A 22,970-nucleotide genomic window follows, 5' to 3' on the forward strand; every position below is an offset into this window, starting at 1 on the left:
ACGCATTTTTTTTGGGGGGGGGGGGGTTAAAAAAATTGCATCAAAAATGCAATAAAATTACAATCAAACTGTATGTTTTTTTTCTGTCCTGCCTCCAGACAAAATAAATTAAATTTCCATCATTAAAACCACTCAGTCGTTGACAGTGTGGATCTGTTTTTTCCCCTGCTGTGCTACTACTCATCTGACCGCTAGGTGGCAGCACCACACAGGAACCAACACTGCTTGAATGGGGCCAAACGTGAAGGAGCTTTTTTTTTTTCCTCTTCATCATCAGGGGAGGTAAAGAGTTATGAGGTGTTGCGCAATTTTGGCAGAAGAAAACTACATATCCCTGCAGGATCATTGTTCTGGGTGGGTTTTGAAAGGGGGGGGGGGGGGCCTGAATTTCATGATCTGGTCTCTGGGATTTTTTTCCCCTCAGGTGGAGGATTTCTTGTTCCAACCCTGTTCCACTTTTTTTCTTTTACCCTTCTTTTTTTTCCTGTTTGTTTAATCTGTGGCGTAAAGGTGCTTTAATGTCTTCAAGTTTTCAACCTGAACTCAGGGGGGGGGGGGGGGGGGGGGGGGGCAGAGATTCTAGAAAGTCCTCTGCCTTGTTGTGATTAAAAGTGCAAAAAAAAACCAAAACAAAAAAACATCTTTTTCTTCTTCTTCTTCTAAGCCAACGCCTGAGAGGAGCGGCCAAGGACAACCATCCAGACTGTTTAGATCATGAAGTTGTGTCCCGCTTGTCAATGAACTGCTATGAAGTCAAACCCCAAACAAACCGGTCCAGATGTGAAGTCCAGATGACATCACACTCACGACATGTTTTTGGTTCCTGGTTGAATGAAATGCCAGAAAACCCTCAAAACAAAACAAAAAAAAGTACTAATGAACTGACTAAATCCTTAAAAGCAAAACTGGCATTCTTTTACAGGGATGTGTTTCCCAGAATGGAGGAAACAAACTTATCCAGTCAAGATTTGTATCCATTATGGACTCTGCTGATGAAATCGAGCTCTCCTGCTTTCAGTCTTACAGGAACATGCCAACATCATGACTGTCCTTCATATTCAAAGCAGGACAAGCGGCTCGAGACCCTTCCCTCCCCCCTGCCTTCATTACAGCTCCAGAGCCCCACAGCTAGGCAACAGTTAGCTAAGCCTCCCTGAATGCTAGCAGTGAGGCAGTAGAATGGATTCAAATATAAAACAACAAGATCTCTAGCTGTCCGGCGGAGGTTGAGAGCCGTGACTGATGTCTGTCTGTTGGTCTGGAACTAAAAAAAATGATGGACAAAAGTAGTTCTGATGAACTTTGTGTTGATTTTCTCTACTTCTCCATTGTTAACGGTTATAGCAACTAAGCTAGCAGTCCAGTGGAGGTCTAGAGCTCAGTATTGAACACAGAGAGGAGAGAAAGGTGATGCTCTGCTTGTGTGACACTAAAAAATGATGAATAAAAAGCAAATCTGATGACTCTTCATCCTTTTATTTCTTTTTTTTTTTTTTTTTTTACTACTTCTCCATTGCTAGGGTTTATAGCAACTAAGCTAGTGGTCCAGTGGAGGTCTGAAGCTCCATATTAAAGTTAGAGAGGAGACAAAGGTAGGTCTGTTTGTCTAACACACACAAAAAAAATGATGGATAGAAAGAATATCTGATGACATTTGATGAGATTTTCTCTACTTCTCCATTGCTAGCATCAACAGCTACTAAGCTAGCAGTCAACTGGAGGTCTGGACCTTGGTACTGAACGCAGAGAGGAGAGTAAGGTTGCTATCTGTTGGTCTGACATGATTATAAAGCATATCTGATGACTTGTCTGATGTTTTTCTCGACTTCTCCATTGCTAGCATCAACAGCTACTAAGCTAGCAGTCAACTGGAGGTCTAGAGCTCGGCATTGAACGCAGAGAGGAGAGAGAGGTATCTATCTGTTTGTCTTACACTAAAAATGATGAACAAAAAGCATATCTGACTCCTTTTGATACAGTTTTCTCTACTTCCCCATTGCTTACATGTATAACAGTTAAGCTAGCATTCCATTGGAGGTCTGGAGCTCCACACTGAGTGCGGAGAGGAGACCAAGTTATTTGTCCGTTAATCTGACACTAAAAATGTCCAATATGAATTTTAATATGTATTTATTTTTGCTTTGTTTTTCTTTTTCTTTTTTCTTATTTCATAAATCTGTATGTAAATGCCACTGAAAATATTTGGATTTCCCCCAGTGCGGGATAAATAAAGTATTCTTATAGCAAGTAAGCTAGCCATCAGCTGGAGGTCTGGAGCACGGGACTGAACACAGAGAGGAGAGAAAGGTATCTAACTGTTTGTCTGGTACTAAAAATGCTGGACAATAAGCAGATCTGATTACTCTTGAAATAATCTTCTTTATTTCTCGATTGTTAGTTGTCATAGCACCTAAACCAGCAGTCGGAAGCAGGAATTGAGCGTCATAAGGAACCCAGAGAGGATGGAAAGGTATCTATCTGTTTTTTTTCCTGACACTAAAAATGATGGACAAAAAGAATATCTTATGACTTTTGTTGAAATAGCAATGCTAGTCTGAGAGTCAAAATAGTCACAATGTAGTGTGAAAAAAAATGCCACAAGTTTCTTTTGTTTTTGCAAGTATCTGATAATATCGCTTCAAAAGATTGCATCTACATTTTGGAGGACATGTGCAGCCTTTGACAACGGGTCAAAGGTTAATGCCTCATTTTCAGGGGTCATATGCCAAAAATGTTGGGAAGCAGTGCAGAGACGTGTTTTGATCTTTGGACTTTCAAATACCGTCAAACCAGAAATTAAGGATACACACAAGCTGAGGTATATTTTAGGAGGTATTTCTTTGAACTACATTGGAGAGAGTCTTTCTTTGGTTTGAAAGCGATCCGCAGCAGGGTTCAACCACGGGTCACTGTGCCATCCAAACCCTCCTTATATCCAGGTGTTGACAGTTTCTGCCAGACGCGCTCTTTGAATTGATCACAAGTTCTTTCTTTTCTGAATGGCACTTATCTTCTTCAGCCGCTTGGCAACCGTTGAGGAAGGGCCCCTGGACTAACTGGCACCACGGTGTGTGTGTGTGTGTGTGTGGGGGGGGGGGGGGGTGCGCTAGACAAGGCCATGAACATGACGCAACAAGTTTTCGCATTCCAATAGTGACAGCCACGTCAGTCTTGCTCAAATCTGATTTTTCTGCGTGTCCCGATTGATTTTGACAATCTGAACAGCTGCATGGAATCAGCGTGTTGCAAATCTGATCCAGTCCGCATTTGAACGTGGTTTGAAATCTGGTTCCAACCAGAACCAAACAGAACCATTAAATGAGATTTCCAAGCATTGTGTTCTTCACTTGCAACCATCCATAAAAAATTAAAACCTGCTCAGGTTGGAGACGTCTGAACACAACAAATCCAACTCACTGGCAAGTAACAGTTTGGACAGAAAAAAGATCTGATTCGAGACATCAGATTTGCCTGGGGCCTGAACGAGGCCATCCATGACATGACGCTCCACCCGGAGGTCGTGCGGTGTCCGTGTCTGCATGCTGACAAAGAAGCCAGATGATGGCTTGGTCTAAGTGACAGACTTAAAAGGACTAAACATGACATCAGAGGTCTACATGGTCAACCTTTATGGTGAATTATCTCAACAACCGCCGTTCAGACGTCCTTAAGACTTTGGTTCCGTCAATGCAAGTTGCCTCATTCCTGAAAAAAAAAGTCTGCATTGAATATTAAATTGTTCTGCCTTTCGAAAGAGACATGTTTGTGTGTTGTTGGGCAAGACAACAAAGAACGAACATCAAAAGATGATAGTAATTTCGACCTAGGAACAAACGTCAAAAGATAGCGTCAGCTTAGAATACCATGAGCTAACGTTAGCTTACGGTTAAGAACAAACACCAAAAGGTAAAAGTATCTTAGAACTCAGAACTGGCATTTTATGACACTTGCTGAAGACAAGATAACATGATGTTAGGACAAAGAACAAACAACATAATAGGTGATCTTGATTTAGAATTTATTTTGTCTGTATTTTTAAGTGGAAATCTGATGATACGACTACTAGTACTACGACTATTACTACATTTACCACGACTGGCTTTGATATCATGTGGAGGGCCAAATGAAATCGCGGAGGAGGGGAACATATCAGGCCACCCAGGACGGAGGAGGAGGAGGAGGATTTTGAGACCCCTGGTCTATAGGAAGAGGCCTTATTCTTTAAGACTAAAGTCAGAATTCTAAGATCAAAGCCAGAGATCAAAGTCACCATCACACATCATTGTCTGTATGAATCAAACGCTGGAGTGGAAAGACTAATATTTTTTCATCCTCTTAGAATGGAGAATGACGAGTTCGGTGGACGTCAGCGCAGCACTGCAAGGGACGCAATCAGGAGACTGCAATCCATTTGCAGAAAAGTTTTCAGGGTGTTTGTGGTGGCGTTTTGTGTGACCATTCTAGGATTGTTCTTATTCCTGAGCATATACTCCTCTCACCTGGTTGACGTGAGGAAACAACAGGAGCTGCAAATAGTCAGCTTGCTGCAGAATGTCAGCGAGACGGCGATGGAATTAACGATGTTGCACCGAGAGGCCAGACGACTACAACTGCAACTGAACGCGTCCTCAAGCAAAGTGATCCGGTTGAACATGCAGTTAGAAGATCAGCGCAACATGTCCGCCTTCCTGACTTCAATCCTGAAAACGAAAGAGCTGTCCTTCGTCTGGACATTCTGTGACAAGGAAACAAAGGGGTGCTCACCCTGCCCTGCCGGATGGAACCTGCTCATGTCACGCTGCTTCTTCGTGTCCCAGGAAGAAATGAACTGGCAAGACGCTCGTGCTGCATGTGTCACCATGGGGGGTAACCTCGCTGTCAACCTAAACACAGACACCCAGGCACTCCTGACAAACATGACGTTCAACAGCAAACAGCAGCACCCTCAAGAGTTTCTCTCAGCCTGGATAGGCCTCAAACACATCGCGGATACAGACACCTACAAGTGGATAAATGGCATAGAGCTGGAACAAGATCTTGGATTTTGGCGCAAAGGTCAGTCTGATAACATCGACGCTGAGGAAGACGTATCCGGCCGGGATTGCGTTGGTATCGTACCGGTGGAAAATATCATGCAAGATGGATGGCTGAATTCCTGGGATCACATCAGCTGTCTGGAAACACGGCATTTCATATGTGAGACCAGGGCTTTCAGGGCTCTGTGAGGGAAGAACGTCTTCTGGAAGTGCCACGTTGAGAAAATGTTATATATCAAATGGAAGCTCTGAGTGACAGGGCAGGTCCTAGCAACTTCCCAAGTTGCTTTCTGTTTATGTAGAGCCGGCGGGATCCTCAAACGACTCCCCTGAAACGATGAACCAAAGCTTGTAAATAAAAGAAAATGGAGATGTGTTCCAGCACATGTGGGGTTAAAGTGCATGTGCGCCTGTTTGGCACTGAATAAAACTTTAGTGAACAAGTTCATGTCTGGTCCCCTGTGGTTTTAATGAGCCTGGAGAACTAAATAATTCATGGTATGTTCAACAAATGTATAAAACGTGGTTATTTTCTACGCTCCTTTTAAGGACAAAAAAAAGGAAGTTCTTTTCACCATAGAAGTTGTTAGCATGGCGGTTTTATTTGCGACACAAAACAAAAAGGGAAAAAAAAAAATCTCATTCCCTCCTGTCGCCCCACACTGATCATAATCATCAAAAAACTCAAAACAGACAAATTAAAAATCCAAAACGAATCGGCGTTTGAAAGACGGAAACAAAACTGTGACAACTGCCCAGTTACAAGCACCCATGCAAGAGCCGACTTGTTGATGCGCTGTGGTGCAAATATCAATTCCTGCCTCCACTAGGTGGCATTGGAGGACAATCACTAACCATTTATTATTATGTCACTGTACATCTTGTGAAGTCAACACTTTAATGTTGATGTATATCACATTTAATACACCAGGCCTGCTTCCTTTAACCACTAGGTGGTGCCATGACTTATATTCAGCTCTTAGATCCTCTCGGCCCAAGTCGGCATCCTCGCCACGGTAACACCGCTGAAATCTTCACAGTAACCCAAGTTAACTGAGTTCTCACGGCCTTTCTGACCAAATTGGATTTTTCTTCAGGTTGATCCGCTTGAGGGGAGGATGTCCACATGTGTCATTGAGACTAATCTGCCCCAAAATGTAACGGGTTGCTCCCTGGCGTGGCATTGACGAGAAACAGGTTTCTTCCTTGAGCAATACTGCATGTACAGGAGCCAGACTGGCGGTTATCCTGACCTCCCATCATGTTGGAATGAGCAGTTTGCTCTGGCAGAATGACTTTGAGTTTGAATCTGAGTTTGAACAAGTGTTTGAAAAGCACCTGAAGTAGAAGTGGTCAGCGCCCTGACAGCCGTCTCATCTGTTTTATCAATTAATCTTGTTTCAGAGAGAAAAACAACACAGTTGCTTGTCTTGACTGTCTTCCAGTGCAGAGCAACTCAACTTGGAATTTGTGGAGATAAATCAGATTCAACTTGAAAAAATAAAAATCCTCAGCTCACCCTGACAAGGGAGGTGCGTAGCAATGAGAAATTAGCTGTTGGTAAAGAGACTGCATGGTGAGAAGGGACTGGACCAGAATCATACGCAGCGGAGTGGGTGGACGATATGTTCTTCCAAGGCCCATGGGCACAGACCTGGAGGTCAGTTAAAGCCAATATTTGACTGTCCTGACTTGGATCTCAGGAAATGTTGCAGGAAGAGGGGGAATAGAGAAGGAGAACAGGCAGAAGGGAAATGGGAGGGTAAGTGGGTTGCCCACTGGGAGATCTGGAGACAAAAATAGATCCAACAGACCCCAGACATAGTTCATGCATTAACTCTATACTGGCAGCATGTTAGACAGCGAGAAGAAAAGGGGAAAGGTTGGAGGTAGCAGACCCTAGTGATATCGAGCACCCTGAGTGCCGAGTCTCAAGCCAGGAGGATTATGACCTGTTTTTTTATGGCTGGATCAGACAGCCCAAGTTTTTCGGACTTTCACGTTGCTGCCATGTCAGCTTGGACTAAATATACTTGTCCTATCAGGACAGAAAGCCTGGCAACACCACCAGCAGCTTACATTGTTCTCATGACATCATCTGTGCTCGGTTCATACCGTAGATTGCCAGGGAGGCGGGTCAAGGAGTGTCACTCTTGGCTACAGCAGGAGCGCTGCGTGCGATGCTTCCGGTCTCGCGCTCGTAAAATGCGGGCTGCCTATTCTTCAGATAGAAGTTGATGTATAAATGTGATAGCATGGTGATAAAATTAGCCACCTTAGCCTTGCTAAACATGTGTGGGTCTGTGTATTAGCTATGCTAGCTTCGCTGCCTATAAACAGAAGGTGCTTCAAAAGGAAAAGGGTCGGAGTTCATCCTGGAAGCACTGTTGATTATCACACTACAGGAGCATTGTTGGTATTCCGGCCTGACATTGGGCGACAGTTGGCAACTCGGTCAAAATCTTGCCGAATTGGTGTAGCCTGACGCCCTGAGTTTGCAAGGTGAGCAAAATCCAGGAGTCAAAACTTCAGCCTTCCAGTCTTAAATTTCAGGGCTTACAGGCTCACAACAGTTAACCCAAGACTCAAGTCAGCAGGGGAGAAGCGTCACCAGTAACTCATCTTGATTTAATAGAAAAAAAATCCTTTGCAGATGAGAATCTATGAGCACTGACGTCCTTGATAGTTATCTTAAAGAGAACAGAGCAGCGTTTTAGACCAACGACCCTGACATTTATTTATTACTGTGCTGGGGGGTTGAAAGTGAGGATCACATCTTTGTTTCTAAAGTTTTGCTGAAAGCTGACATTAAGATTTGTTTCATGTCCAGTCAAACAAACAGATATTGTGCCCAATTTTAAAAAAAGAAGCTTTTTCTGACTCTTTAAGTTCCTCTCTCTCTCTGTTTTTATTGAAGTATTTCTTATATTTGCATTTTTCTTCCCAAAGTCTCAGGTTTTCTTATAACCTTTCTCACTTTCACTTCATCTCTTAAGTCTCTGGGCTTCATTCCAGACAGGACCTTAACTTCCTGCCACCTCCTACAGATAACGCACACACACACACACACACACACACACACACACACACACACACACACACGCACGCACGCACACATGCATGGACACACAGCTGGTTTTTGTCCGTCACACTGCTGTTGTTGAAATGCTTTCCCATAGTGGTCACCAGCACAAGAACACCCACATATGCTGTGTTTGGTGGCTTGGGCTTGGTGGGGTCACGAAGATGATCAGATGCATTTGTCTTGGTATCTTTCTAAACATGCAAACATCCACCAAGTTAGTAACCACATGTTTATACACACTGAGAGAAAATGGACCAAGCGCACCGGTTGTGTTTGAGGGAAGTCCAAAAAGTTATTTGCCTTAAGACTGTACTGTGAGTCACAGTTTGTCAGCGGCATCTCTGCTTGTGCCTTAGCCTCAAAGAAAATGTTTAATTTGACGTATACACACAACCTGTTAACAGTAAAGCCCTCAGAGAGAACATATCTCCACCAAGGCGAACTTTCAGCTCCAGGCACTTTTGCATTCAGACCCTAATTAAAGTCATACTTCAGTCAAGAAGTGTACTTTGCCTTTTAAGTACTCACAAATAGGTGTTTAGCTTGTGAAGCCACATTTTTCACTGCTGCATCTCCTCTTTGTGCCTCTAGCATGCAGAAACAGCCAGCCGATAGCTTAAGGCTGTGTATAGTTAGCTTGAAAGCTAATGGCTACTAACTACAGCCACAAGCAAAACCGTACAAAATTGTCTGTTAACAAACCTTCAGTCATAGCCTTTGTTATGACTTGCGTCTATATCCAGCCTTACATTAGATAATCAGCCAAACAACAATAAAAACTACAACCTAGGGTCCATGCTACCATGTGCTAGCTGTTAGCACTTAGTGCTACCATGAATGAGCAGTAAAATTAAAAGGTCATAGTTATGAAATCGTTATAGGTTAACAGAAAATCCAGTATATTTCACATCTTGTATCCGCTTGTATGCTCAGTAACCTGAAAACAATTTGATTTGAGCTCAGCATAAAAGAGTATAACCTTTGAATGTTAGCATGTGTGTTAGCCAGGGCACAGTAGCATCGAACAGTGGTCGTAGCTTCTTTTTTAGTTTAAATCAAATTGTATGTGATGTACTGAGCACACAGCCAGATTAACATGGATGATACTGGACAGTGCAACACATATGTTGCTATGCATCACGTTAAAACAAGACACTGTCATTTTTTTCTTACTTCCTCAACAGAACCTGTAAATTCAGTCTGCTTTCCATGTCCTGACCCAAAAAGGGAACATTTAGTGGAAGCACCAAACCTAAATCTTCCAGATCTGGCCCTATAAACGTCACATTAACTCTTTATCCATCAAATAAACTTAAATTTACCATCTACATAAGAAAAGATTTGTTGGCGTCCAGGGAAAAAGGGAGGAATTCCTTGTTTAGTGCATGTAGTAACACTTGTTCCAATAGCACACAGGAAAGAAATGCGTGGGAAGGAAAGGGAAAAAAAGCCATTTGAGGAAACTGTCCTTAAAGTAGCTGAAAATAATGATAATATCTGTGAAATTTCTCTGTGAAGACATCTGAGGATTTTCAACAGGATACAAGAGCCTAATAGCTCTGTCTCTTGTTGTGGGTTCTGTCAGAGACTTGCTCTTAAAGGTCAAAGGGCAAAAGGACACAAGTTGGGGTCAGCACACAATTTTTGAAGGCTTGTGTGCATGTGTTTGATTGTGTGTCTGTGTGTAGAAAGGTTAGAGTGGCGGTTCAGTGACCAAGAAAGAAATTCCAGATGCAGAAGAATTTGTCTTTAATGGGAATTTTGTGTGTGTCAGATGAGACGAGAGGTCATGAGAACAGCAGCGTGGTGGTAGAAAACACTCGCATATGGATAAACACACATCCCAGCTCCCTTTTCCACACTTGAACTGCTTCTCTGCTCATCACATGGTATTTCCTATATTCCACGGATTCATTCACAATTTGAAATTAACCAACAAACACAAAAGTCTTGGACTTTCCCTGTGGTTGCTCAAGCTGACCAACATGTCTCCTAAGGTTTCAGGTTGCACACAAATTCCTTCATGTTGGAAAGAGCAACAGTTACTCGGCAGAACTCTAAATCCTTCTTCTGAAAACAATAGAAATGAAATAGTCCCCCATTAAGAAGCCGTTCCGGGTGGAATCACACTCTTGAGTTTGGAAGTTTGGATTTGTTGTGCTGAGCTATGGTGGAAACTTTTTCACAATTACAAGCAAACTGGGGCTTGTCGGTGCGAGTCATATGGATTTACAGTGACATCACTTATTAGACAGAGTTTTGGCAACTTGTCATACTAGCGGATAATTAAGTTTATGGAGCTTCATAGATATTCATATTACACCCATGTTCCTCTGACATCACGCTCAGGCTAGGAAGCTAGGTAGCTTAATAATGTTGCGCTGCCGTCTTTCAGGCTACAGTTAGCATAAATCCAGGTAGTCTTACAATTTATTATCACTTCATTGCTTCAGGTCAACCAGCACCTGTTAAAACAAGGACTTGTAAAAGTCCGGAGGTGAGTGGCACCGTATCACAAAGCAAAAGATTGTATTTGATCAACTGTCTGATGCCATTAGCCAACAGCTTACATTGGCATTCACTCACATCTAAGCCAATGTTGCCTGTTTTGTTACAACAAAAAGCTGACAACAGAAAGTTGTACATTAACGTTATGTGACAGTAAATGAACGTTACAAATGTGTTCTAGTAGTCACTTATTGCTAGCTTACTTTTTTCTACCGTAACATGTCACAAAACAACTTGCAACGCTAGCTTGGATGTGCACAGTTGCTCAAATATGTTGTTCAACCTTGAAATATGCTATATCTTTCCAGGTGCAAGGTCAACTGGAAATGATGAAATTACAATAAATTGTCAGATCTCCAGCACTTGTGGCAAGTACCGCCTGGAACACAGTAGTTTCAGCGGTTAGCTACAGATAGCTAACGGATTATACTATCCAGTGTTATCCATTGTTTCAAATGAAATTACTATACTTCACACAACTTGCAGCATAGAACATAGTCGTGTGACATCATCCACAAATGAAGCTTCATACCACACGACGTAGACATCTGGCTAAGCTAACTGCATACTTAGTGGCAACTTGCGGGCTAAGCTAGCTTCTTAGCTTAACTGTCATGCTACCCGATAGATTTTCAGAAGTTTATTTCACTAAAAGACTGGACAAAGGCACACCAACCAGTTTGTAAGGGGCTGCTATTAGGAACAAGATTGATTAATGCACAATCTCAGCTGACAGAGCTGAAGTTACTTTTTTATTTTTTTATTAGTAAACACCAGTATTACCCTTAACTGTGTTCAACCTCAATCTTTTCTTACAAGATAGGGAATTTGCTCAAAACTGTCAGGCTGAAAACCATTATAACCTTCAATAGTCATGGTGTTTATGCCACTTAAAACACAAGATCACAAATCTGAATATCAACATCAGTCCAGACTACAGTGTGTTTGGTTTGATTTGTTAGAATGTGTCTTTATTTAGCTTTGAACGTTTGCATTTCGGGCCCATTTCCTGCTTTGGATCAGGTTATTTCCTTTTCAGGCTGGAACAGACGCAAACACACATTTCACTCATTTGGTACCAAAAAAGGTTGAACTATGGCATGTATTTCTTGCATGAATACATAAACCAGAACTGAATCACATAAAAAAATCATTAAAGCATCATTGTGTTCAAGCGAAGACGGAAGAATAAAACCAAATACACCAGCTACATCTGTGCTGTCCATGAAACTGAGCCTCCAGGTGAAATCAACATTTCTTGCTAAATCCACTTGAATGTTGAGAGTAACTTTGACAGTTAACTTTTACTGACTTCACGGTAAACCGGCCAAGTTTCTGACACAACACAAACTGTTTGTTTAGCGGTATTTGATATGTTTGTTTTGAGCAGCATCATTGTTGTACTTGAGCCTGGGAAAGAGGTCGCGTCAACCAGCAGCTTCGTCCAAAACAAAGGGGAGGGCCTGGCTTCCGGAAAGATCTGTTTAATCTTTATCCTCCTTATCTGAAGACCACTTTCTGTGCTCTTTAAAACCATTTGATCACTGCAGAGAAGTTCATGTGTTTTATGGCATTAATGGCTTTAATTCCCAAACTTAAAAGCTGCAGATCTTAGGTCATGGCCTCAATTTGTTTTTTTTGTCCTCCATTAGGCTTCCATCAAGATGGCCCCAGGCTAGAGGTTTATCTTTAAGTGGAAGCACTTGTCTTTGCCATGTGGCTCACTCCTTGGTCCCATTTGGCCATCAGAGAGTTGTGGCTGATTTGACTTTGGAGGAGAGGACCTGCCTGAACCTCCTCTTAAGCTCCTGCATGTTGGGAGATTTGGGTCTGGCCAGGTGGAGGCCTCCTCTCCTTTTCTCTCCGTTTCCGCCTCCTAATGCCCGGATCACCTGAAAAAAGAAGAAGAAAAGGAGTGACTCAGCAATACCTAAGCAGATATATGATTAATGGTCCATTAGCGCTGCGTAACACGGCCGTAGCAAAGGTCGCTGCCGTCAACTATGTGACCGCACAATGATCTTTGTTGTTTTTTTTTTTTTACAGCACGGCCTATTTTTCTTTTCTTATCATGTAATTGTCCTCTAGGCATTTTAAATGACCATAACTAAATAGAACCGGCTCTTCTGTTCTCCCTGTAGGACAAACAAAGCCAAAAATTCTGGTCCACCCTGCTGACATTATAAATCACATGTATTTTAGGCCTAAGTCAACTTTGCTTGAGCCCCAAGTCAATATCAAGCCTTGAGAAAAATGAGCAAGTCATGTCAAAAAGGCTGTGATACTCAACAAAGTGGACATGGAAAGAAATAGTAGATGCAGCATGTTTTTCCCGGGACGTCACAAGGCCACGATTAGCTCAGCATATTTTACGTAAAACCTAGTTTTCGTCAAGCTGGTGGTTTTGGCTACTGTCGGCATGGGTGTCATTAACAGAGACGGGGTTGTGGCCCGTAAACAAATCCAGTGGTTTTTCAAAGGAGGTAAAAAGGTAGTTACTTGGGCCATCGGTGTGAGAGAAATGGAGAGCATTCTTCAGGATTATTTTCTTCTGTCAGAGTGGAAACAGTCCACCAGTCACAAGAGTTCAATGTTTGCTACATTCAGAAAGAACATCTATTCAGGAACGGTGTTTACGTCTCCCGTTAAGCGGGAATTATTTTACAAAAAAAGGCAACAACACCTTAAAGTGGGGTTTTTTGCACAGTTGAAGAAGGGCTCTCATGTTCCTTTGCCATCAACCCTTTCTGAGAAAGTGCTTCAAAATGCACGTAAAGAGTATTCTGAAAAAGGAATCTGTCCAATTACACCATTCTGTGGTGGACATGCTGGTGTCCCCTCCTGGCAGGAGACTGTATTTGTGTTCCCATAATCTTTGATGCAACTTCTTTATGCAAATCTTTTTTTGTCTTCATGACGTCTAGATTTTCTTGGCAAAAATAGAAGTTTGATTTTTTTTAATCAGAATTTCCATGAATTATTTCTTACATCACATTTATTGATTTTTGAAGGAATGAAGAAGAGTTCTTGCGTGTGTCGTGTCACTGTACGATGAAACCGATCGTCTCTCTTTATCCTGATGCATGTTTGGACTACAAATTAAATGATTTATTTCACTGATAATGCCTGAGAAGTTTCACTAACCAAAAGCAGGACCAGAATTGGGAATCTGCTTTGAGAAAAAGACAGTCTAAACACACCTGGTGAACCTCGGGGTAAAACGCTTCACGTCAGCAGGAAAACAAATCGGTTCCGCGTGGGCTGCTATATCCCGTTCGGATGGACAAATAAACAGACTTGAGGTATTTTTATATACGATGGGCATCAGGGAGAAAACCCACTTCCCACAGGCTTTAAAAAAAAATCATATGAGAAAACATTCTTATCCACAGCAGCTGCTACTGCCCTTGACAGTAAATGAACCACCTCTGCTGCAGCCTGAAATGTGGTCGGGAATCTGCTTCCCTTTACACCAACAACCACTGGAGACTCAAAGTGCCTTGTTTGCACGGCTACTACCAACAAATGTCACCCACAAACATGTCCCACCTCCTGGCAGAGATGTAGGAAAGCAGCGTGGACTCCCTCGTGGTTCTCTCTGGCTGAAGCCTCAAAGTAAACCCCTCCTGTGGGGACAGGCAGAGTTAAGATCAGGACTGCTCTTATCTCCTAGATAACACTTAGCATTCCTCGTTCATCAAGCGGCGTGCACGATTTACTTCAGCTAGACGGACAAAGAGAGACAAAGGTTCGCTTCTACAAATTGGCATCTGTGGGAACCTCTTGTCAGCAGGAGAGATTCTCTGATCTGGTTTCTGATTGACAACGAAACCGATTAAACAGACAGATGAGTCGTTGGAAGTCATGGAGCCAAATGAGCTGAAGATAGTTGGCTGATCAACAAAGTCAGCAGGACTGATCCCCCGGGGATCATGAATGGACTGAACTCCATGGATATCCGTCCAAGAACTTCAGCAGTCACGGCAGAACGCAGTGTCAGTGACCGTATGAAGGAAGTCAAAAAAAGAAACACAGTTTTTAAATTCTACGACGGCCAGATTGTGATTGTGAAGATAAAGAAAAAAAACCTCCAGGTGTGTTAGAAGAAAGGGTCTACTTAAAAAAAGAATTTGTGTCCGATACTTCACTGGTACTTTCCATAAAAAAAAAGAATTTTAAAAATTCAGAGAACTTGGAAAATCAAGAGTATTGAGCTTCCCAGAGACGCATTAATAAGCCAACCGTGGAGCTCATTGTTATCTGAAGAACTGATTTATTCCGACAAATAAAGGTCAGTGCAGCAGGAGAATTAGGAGGCGTGTTTCCCAGGAGAAGAATCTCATAAAGTCTCAGCCTGAGAGATTCTGTGGAATAAACCGGACAAAAAAAAAAAAGAGAGATCCTGCTTTGAATTTAACTATTCTCAGGGAATCTAACAGCCCTCCAATGTTTTTCCCACTCTGTGAGGCTTAACCTCGGTCAACGCCACCCTTTTCCCGGTATTTACGTGCAATGAAACATTTGATTAGAATAGAGGCACGTCTGGGAGGAAACAACTTCAAGTATGAAAGGAGATAGCGACAAACTAGAGGGGCAGTGGAGTGTACGAACCTCCCCCAAGGCCAATGCCGTGAAATGCTCTATCTCAGAATATTAGGACAACAAACCGGATGAAAAACATTCCTGGCTGTGCCCCTTGAACTGGACCTGCACAAAAATACCACGGTGAAGTTTTTAATAGTTTTAAAATCACCATAAACCGACGTGAGAGACGCATAGATGAGTGAAAGTGTAGAAAACTATCTCGTACTCCAGCTGGGGATTGAATTCAGAACCCGCGTTGTCAAAAAAATAAAGAAATACCAGGCCTCAACTGAGTCAGATGTTGACACGGACGCTACGTGTCGTCTAACGATACGTTGATTCGTTGATGATCTTTCAGTAAATGGAAACATGACAAACTGGCAAACTCCACAAAAAGTCGTGAGGAGCAAACCCTTCTGTTGTAGAGCTTTTATGGAGTCTGTGACTGCAAGAATACAACTTTTACATTTTGCACTTTGAAGCTCTTAAAAATGTAAACCTAAAATGAAACGTTCCACGAGTGTTCGTTCTTGGCCCACCTAGAGACGCTGCTAACGTCTCGCCTTCATCCGCCGGCACTTGTCGGGCTCGGAGCAGGTCACTCTTGTTGCCAATCTGTATGGGATTACAGATTACACAAATAGATTTGATGATGGGGATTAGCATTAGTAGGTTATTGTGTGGTCCAGATAGCAGCTAAAGACTTTTGGCGCTGCTGGGCAATTTTTATCGGCTACATTTCACATAAACTGCATTCACACGTTCACACACACTGACCAGTATGACAGGGATGTTTCCAGAAGGGTGTATGCGTCTCACATGCTGGTACAGTGGCTGGATGGTGCGGTAGCTGTTGTGGTCAGTGATGGAGAAAACCAGTACATAACCATCTGCCCAGTAGATGGACCTGAAAGTGCAGTTATTAAAGCACTGAATACATGTAGGATCATTTTTGCTTTGGTTCAGGCAAGTTCTGGGTCTGACCTGTTGATCTGCTCCTGGCAGTACAGCCCCTCAGCATCATCCTACAGGAACAGAGAGGTTTGAGCTGAAACTGACGTTCACTTTTCCTTCACACATCTGTTTGGTCCATGCAGTGTAGAACAAAAGGATCTTGTATGATCAGAATCAGAATTAGAATCAGAATCAGAATCGCTTTATTGTCACCAAGGGATGGGGCCCAAGGCAAAATTACACAGACGTACGCAAAAGTAGAAAATCCTCACGGTTGAGAAACCAGAACCTCCCTGAGGCTTTCAGCTTTTGGTTCGGATGATTCCGTTTACTAAGTTATCAGACTTTGATGTCTGATGACGACTTCAGTGTTCTGACTTTGATGTCTGACTTTGATCTCAACCAGATCACAATGCCATTTTTTTTAATCCCTGGCTGCTTTGATCTCCGCATCCATACAGAGAACAACAAAGCTATTTAGTGTCGTAGTTCTCAATGTTCTGTCCTTTCAGAGCTTTTGTAGCTTTTAAGTCTCTCACTTGTCTGAAACCCTATAGAGAACCCTGTCATCTCAGTCATTCAGACTGTCTTCTTAGACCCTCTGACCCACTTAGACCCTCTGACATGCTTGAACCCCAAGATCCAAACTTGGTACTGCACTTCCTTTAGGCATCAGCCAGGCACATCGATTGTTGAGATAATCCAGGTGCAATTTGGACACACACACACACACACACACACACAGATTTCTCGCTTTTATAGTTAGCAAACGGCTGATGCCCTCAGATGTGAAAGCAGTACTCATCAAAGTGTCAGGCCCAGCCCAGGGACACACAGCCCGCTCCCACTTGGCCCAAAAATAGCAGTGAATTATGGTCCGCAGGGGGCTCCGATCTGGTATCCAGATGTGTCCCTCTATGTTGTCCATGTCTTTCTTTTCTTCTCACCATCTTTCAGACAATCCCCACTCTTTTAAGCCTCTCTTCACCAAAATTCACACCTCCACCACCCCACTTCCCCGGTTCCAGTTTATCTTCACATATATGTGGACAGACAATGAGGGCCACATCTGGTTCAGCTCGCAAAATGTGCCTGCAGGTGGCGATTTTACACATAGACACATGGTTGATTGTGGACACAGCGGCGGTTTTTGGGACTTAAAACAAGACCACCCAGATAAAAGTTCAGTCACAGGTCCCCTTCAGGCTGTCCAAGTCATGATTGGTGCACCCTGACAATTTCACTTCAGACACCAGATTCTAATCAAGGCCCAACTATCTCTCCAGATCTCGCCTTTACCAATCCTCCACAGGCTTCTTCTTCTTTGTGCTCTGTGTACACCACTCCTCCTCCAACAGTTACTTCGGTCTAATCTCTGGGAGACCCTCCGCCCTGCCAGGAGGCACTTCCTCAGCCTGTATTATCTTCCTCAGTGTAGGAAATGAGCTGCCCCCAGATCTGGTTTAGTAAACAGACTGCCAGGCGGTGTTGCAAGGCGTGAGCTTTGTGTCACGTTGCGCTCATTATACTCATGGTTAGCCAGGAGGTGGTCATTTCCTTGGACTTCAAATGCATTGCTGAAATTATTTTGAAACCACTTTTTCTTTTTTAACAATCTTAAAGAACAAAATACAAGTAGCCTAAAATGCGTGCACAAAGTTAGCGAATCAAAATCATTCAAAATGGAGACCTTGGTTTGGCGATAAAGAGAAAGTATTGTCTGTTAAATGTTCATCTGAAGTACATTTAGCAGGAATAAGTAAAATCTAAAGTGTAGTCGACACTTGAGTACACTAAGAAGACCAAAGGGAAACATGAAAATCTGGATCCGCCCCTTCCCTCTTCCACCCTTTCCCCCAATTTCATGACATTCAACCGGAGAATTTTTCTGTAATCCTGCAAAATAAAAAACAAAATCGCAACAAAAGCAGAACCTCTTCAGGAAAGTAATTCTGCAACTCTTCTCTGGATCGTCATGCTTCACATCTGGCCGCGCCCTGTTAGCGATTGCAGGATTTGAATCCTAGTGGGCGTGGCATTGGATGAGCTGTCAAACTATTGGAGCAGCCTTGAACCCACTGGCTCTGACACCACCAACCATCAGAGGTGAAAACAGGAAAATTCAACTTCCCCCAAACCCAGTAAACCAACCACATCTTTGGCCTTGATTAGTAGTTTTAGGCATGTTTCTTTCCTATCGCTAACACAGCCACCATGAGTGAAGCACTTTTACTTCCACGTCAGAGAACTCAACCACTCCCACTCGTCACTGATTGGTCGAGCCTAAAATTGCGCAGTCCTTAAGACGACCAGAATGAACCACAGCAACATCTGAGCTGGGCAGAAGGAGGGTGGTGCCATGCCGGCTTCAGTTAGCATTGGAAAACTAGCTGTAAAATCTAGTGCTACACTGTCAGAAGATGCACACACTCTGACTAAAATTTGTAGCTGAATTGAAGAACCAAATTATACTGCAGCATTGGTTTCGCAATAACCCGCTTTCCTTCCTTTCCGCTTCCCTAGCTGTGATTCTGCCAAGATGGTTTTGGGTGTACGTCTGCAGGATTACGCCAAAAACTACATTCTGGGTGGAGCGATGTCGCATTGGCCAAGGAAGAAGCAATTAACTTCCGAAGTAGATCAGTTTGAAGCGGGAAAAATGACTTATTGTGAAAATGTAAATAAATGTCAGGATCTTGTCAAAGATGTTGTCAGACGAGTTTGCTAAAAGAGCGACGGCACAAGCTAGCTCCTGCCCTCATCGTCCTTGCTGCCTTCACAAACGTCCACTAGAACGTGGAGGTGAACTGAGATGATTTTGGAGGTCAAAGATCGAGGTCACTGTCACCCTACATGGTCACAACAACGTCTCTTTGATTTGAACACGTTCTCTCAGAACTCCAGGGAATTCCTTCAGATTTGGCACCAACGTCCACTGTGACAGGTACACGTTGTGGAAGCATCCAACCACAACGCAGCATTTCTATTTCTTTTTTGCAAGAAATAGTTGTGTCGCCAGCTTTTGCATAGACAAAAAGCAAAGCATATAAACGTCTTAAACCGATAATCTGAAGAGCAACCGATGTTTTCACCCGATTCGCACGTCACGTCACCACAGACCTCAACAGAATTTTCCAAGAATTTCCTCCATGTTTTCTCTTCGTAATGCACAAAAACAAATTAAAAAGAAGAATCTGAAGTGGAAACATGGCTGCTGTCTCTTCGGCAGTTCTACCTGGAGAGCGACGCAGGGTGTATCCTGGATCTGAAGTGACACTTCCTCCCCATCCAGCGTGACCTTTCTGGAGTAGAGCGCTCCTGCCGAGAAACAGAGACAGGTGGGTGAATGAGTGGATGACGGGATCAATAGATGTTGCGGAGGGAGGGATGAAAAGAGGAATCAGGTTGCATTTCAGTTCTGTTTGCAGACTGGAACTCACCGGTGTTTGCTTCATAATCCCCTATGAACCTTTTGGTTAGAAACCTGACGATGAGAGCTGGAGGGGAAACCAAGACAACTGAATTAGTGTCGCAGAAAAACTGCCAGGTTTTCGCAAATATGATCTGCTCGTGTAAATCTCTGTCGTTGCGTCAGAAACTCCAATCCGAAACCTGCAGCAACACACTGACCTGTATCACACTGTTTGCTTTTAGCGCGGGTCGCTGGAATCTCCCTTTCCTCTGACAAATTAGACCCTGCAGACTTTGGCAAGTGTTGAGATGAGCCAAACAAGTCCAAAGTCTGAGCCAGGAAAATGATTTACGAATACACCAAATCCAGTCCCGCGTGAATCACCTTCTACCAGTAAATTATTGTCTTCTTTTCAAGGATGTTTTTTTTTTTTTTTAAACTCAGAAACAAACGTGTTTCATTTGCGCATGAAAGAATAAACTTGGTGTCACGCAGCACTGGTGGACTCACAAGAGACATGTTAACGAAAGCTGATCAAACTGCAAAAGTGGACATTTCTTGAATGAATCAAGTCCTTTATAGAAAAACAAATACATTTCCCATGATGCATTTTGATACAATCTTGTCATTAACCATCCCTCCTTTCCAGATGCCAACTTCTTTGCAGCAAAACTTTAAAAATCATATTTACTGTTACGGTTAAGGTCTCCGGGTCCATTTTGAGACGCTAACCCGGTGACATCACTATGATGTCATCTGGGTTATTTTCTTAACCTCTTTACCTCTGGAGCTGAGATGGAGAAACTGACCTCAGAACAGCTTCTGCTACTTCTCTCTTGAAATTTTTTTTTCATTTTTTTGTTCAGAAAAGTTACAAAAACTGTTAAAAATCCTTCTTAAGACGGGTAAATAATGAATGAAAAATATTAAATGAAAATCTAATAAATATTAAATAAGTATGTCCAGTAAGCAATAATCTAACTGTATTTATTTGCCTTTTTAATTGATGTTCTGTATTTTATTTTATTCGGTTATCCATTTTAAAAAGTGCGTCTTTTACACTTTTTCTTTTCATTTATGTCCCTCCTTTTGTATGAATTCCCAAAGTTTTCCTTTTTCCAAACATCCTTACAAAGTCAGTAAAGGATGCATTATTTTAACGTTGTACTCCCTGAAGCTAGCTAAAATAAGCTAGCAGCAACTGCACGTTTCAGTTTATTGCGGAATATTTATCGGGTTTTTTGTGTACATCTTCACTGGTACGCTGTCTCTATTTTCTGATCCAGGCCAACTGTGCCCCCCCCCCCCCGAAAAAACCCAGCAAGCCCCCTAGGACTGCTGGTCTAGAGCCGCCCCTGCTGAGATGATGAACAAAAGTAAAACAAAACAAAAAATCGATGACATGTAGAGTGTGAATTGTCGCCCCCTAGCGTGCAGACGGATAACTTCTCCAGCTCCACTTCAGGTTCTCTACTTTTTTAGGACGTGAATCGCGAATATTTCCGTCAGGTGACGTGATCCAGCTTTTGCGGGTCAAATACATTTAAATCCTTCCATCGGTGCAACTCCTCCGTACCGGTTTTCCCGACGTTACTCGCTCCCAGCACCACAATCTTCACGGTTTTGTTGGGGACGCAGTCCAGCAGGGGATACTCGGGTATGGGCACCAGTAGAAAGTTCCCGGACCCGGTGCTGTTCATGGTTCCCGGTGCAGGGTCAGTCAGCCGCATTTAGCTCCCCCCTTAAACCCGACCCAGATCACCTTCACTCGGTCTGAGGACAGGAAAGACGCCGTCCAGTGTCCCCAAATCAGCCAGGAAAAACTCAGTCCAAGACTCCCATCCTGCAGGGACCGGAGGGATCCCGGTTCTCCCGGATTACCTGAGGAATTCAGATGCTGCAGGAATAAAACGTCTTCGTCCTCTCAGATGAAAAAGTCCAACATTTCCAAAGAGTTCCCGAGGGTTCCAGGTTCCAGCAGGGAGGGAGAACGCGAGCAAGCAAGCAAACAAACAAAAAAAAGAGAGAAAGCGAGAGAGAAAGTCTGAGCCCCCTCGGTGGATCTGACAGCACTTTGCTGTAAAAACGTAAGAAATAACGGCAAAAAGGCGCGTCACAGACAGAGAGAGAGAGAGAGAGAGAGAGAGAGAGAGAGAGAGAGAGAGAGATTCCCATGAGTCAAGACTAAATTAGGCTCCTTGGTCCCGGACTGGATTCACATCAGCACCCGACCCGGGTCGAGTACATGAGGAGGCGGCAACACCAGACCAGCCCTTCCCACAGTGGACAAAAAACAAACAAACAAACAAACAAAAAAACAGGTAAAAATAAATAATGTCTGAAACATTTCCGTTTTAACCGAGTTGATAACACGCATATTTAATAATAACTGGCTGACTATTAAAACGAGCTCTACTTCTGCGGCACCTCCATGAACCACCAGGTGGCACCGCTGCACGTTTTGAAAGGAAGACAAATTCAGACACAGAAACTTGGTTGACCCCCGTGGGGCCGTGACGGGAGCAGAGAGCAGAACAGTTGGTAAAAAGCTGCAATGTTCATGCTGGCCAACATTTTATTAGTAGTTTGTTACACAGAATTTGCTTTTTCATTCACACAGGCCATCGTGACCTTTTACGAAAGTTTATGTATGCAGTTGAAGTATTAATACTACTTTTATTAATTACAGGAACTTCATGATTTGCCTTTTTTTTAACGTTAGCGGCTAGCTTGACTTTGTGAACGATCTGAGATGTAGTTCAGACTGATTCCTTCATCTCCATAAACTACATTGTTTTCATTTGTGATTTCCCTCACATTTTTCAATTAATGATCGACTTTGCTGGGGGTGGGGTGGGGGGGGATTGGGGGAAGTTATTTTATCGTCAACTAGAGGGTGCCAACGCTGGTTGAGAAACTCCTGAGTCGTTGCCATGTACAGAAGCTCATTTCTGACGAACAAACAAAAAAAAAAAATTATACGAAAAACGGAAGAAATAACAGATTCAGCTCCCTAAAGACCTGGGTGAGGATAAGTTCCCCACGGACTGACGTAGGTCACTTTCAAAAAAAATAATAAAGTGAAATGCTACAAAGAAAAACTCAGTTTCTCAGCTCTTTAGTAGGAAGTGGAGTGAGGTGTTTTCCCCCTTTAATGTCCTGTGCCACTCACCTGACAGCGGCTGGGAATAAGCTGCTGTGGAAGCGGGCCCGATGAGCACTGATGCTCTCAGGCCTGCGGAGTCTCAGGTTGTCGCCTGAGATCTCCCTATGAAATCCAATCATCCTCACGTTCAGGAGGATCTCAGCAAGCTGGTGGCTCAACATGGAGCTGACAGGAGTTCCAGTTTAGATCAGAAGAGCTCCTGTTCAAGAGCCTGTTGCCCCACCG

The 22,970-nt window shown here is 43.1% G+C and overlaps 1 protein-coding gene and 1 long non-coding RNA gene across 2 annotated transcripts; one reads left to right on the forward strand and one right to left on the reverse strand.

Moving 5' to 3' along the window:
* Positions 1-1,123: 1,123 nt before the first annotated feature.
* LOC147238792 (uncharacterized) lies at positions 1,124-2,470 on the forward strand. Its single transcript, XR_015111843.1, has 6 exons — positions 1,124-1,407; positions 1,521-1,592; positions 1,688-1,754; positions 1,841-1,912; positions 2,245-2,307; positions 2,399-2,470. It is a non-coding gene; the product is annotated as an uncharacterized LOC147238792 (long non-coding RNA).
* A 7,365-nt stretch (positions 2,471-9,835) lies between these two features.
* On the reverse strand, positions 9,836-21,992 carry rasl11a (RAS-like, family 11, member A). Its single transcript, XM_086197737.1, has 8 exons — positions 21,156-21,992; positions 19,608-19,664; positions 19,403-19,485; positions 16,198-16,238; positions 15,991-16,120; positions 15,753-15,828; positions 14,179-14,255; positions 9,836-12,521 (listed from the first exon to the last, which is right to left on the reverse strand). The coding sequence occupies exons 1-8, from the start codon at positions 21,307-21,309 to the stop codon at positions 12,375-12,377; spliced, it is 765 nt and encodes a 254-aa protein (XP_086053863.1). The 5' UTR covers positions 21,310-21,992; the 3' UTR covers positions 9,836-12,374.
* Between the last annotated feature and the right edge of the window lie 978 nt (positions 21,993-22,970).

This window comes from Aulostomus chinensis, chromosome 24, assembly GCF_037954235.1.
Source record: "Aulostomus chinensis isolate RoL2024-O1b breed Wild chromosome 24, RoL_Achi_v1.0, whole genome shotgun sequence".
NCBI classification, from domain to species: Eukaryota; Metazoa; Chordata; class Actinopteri; order Syngnathiformes; family Aulostomidae; genus Aulostomus; species Aulostomus chinensis.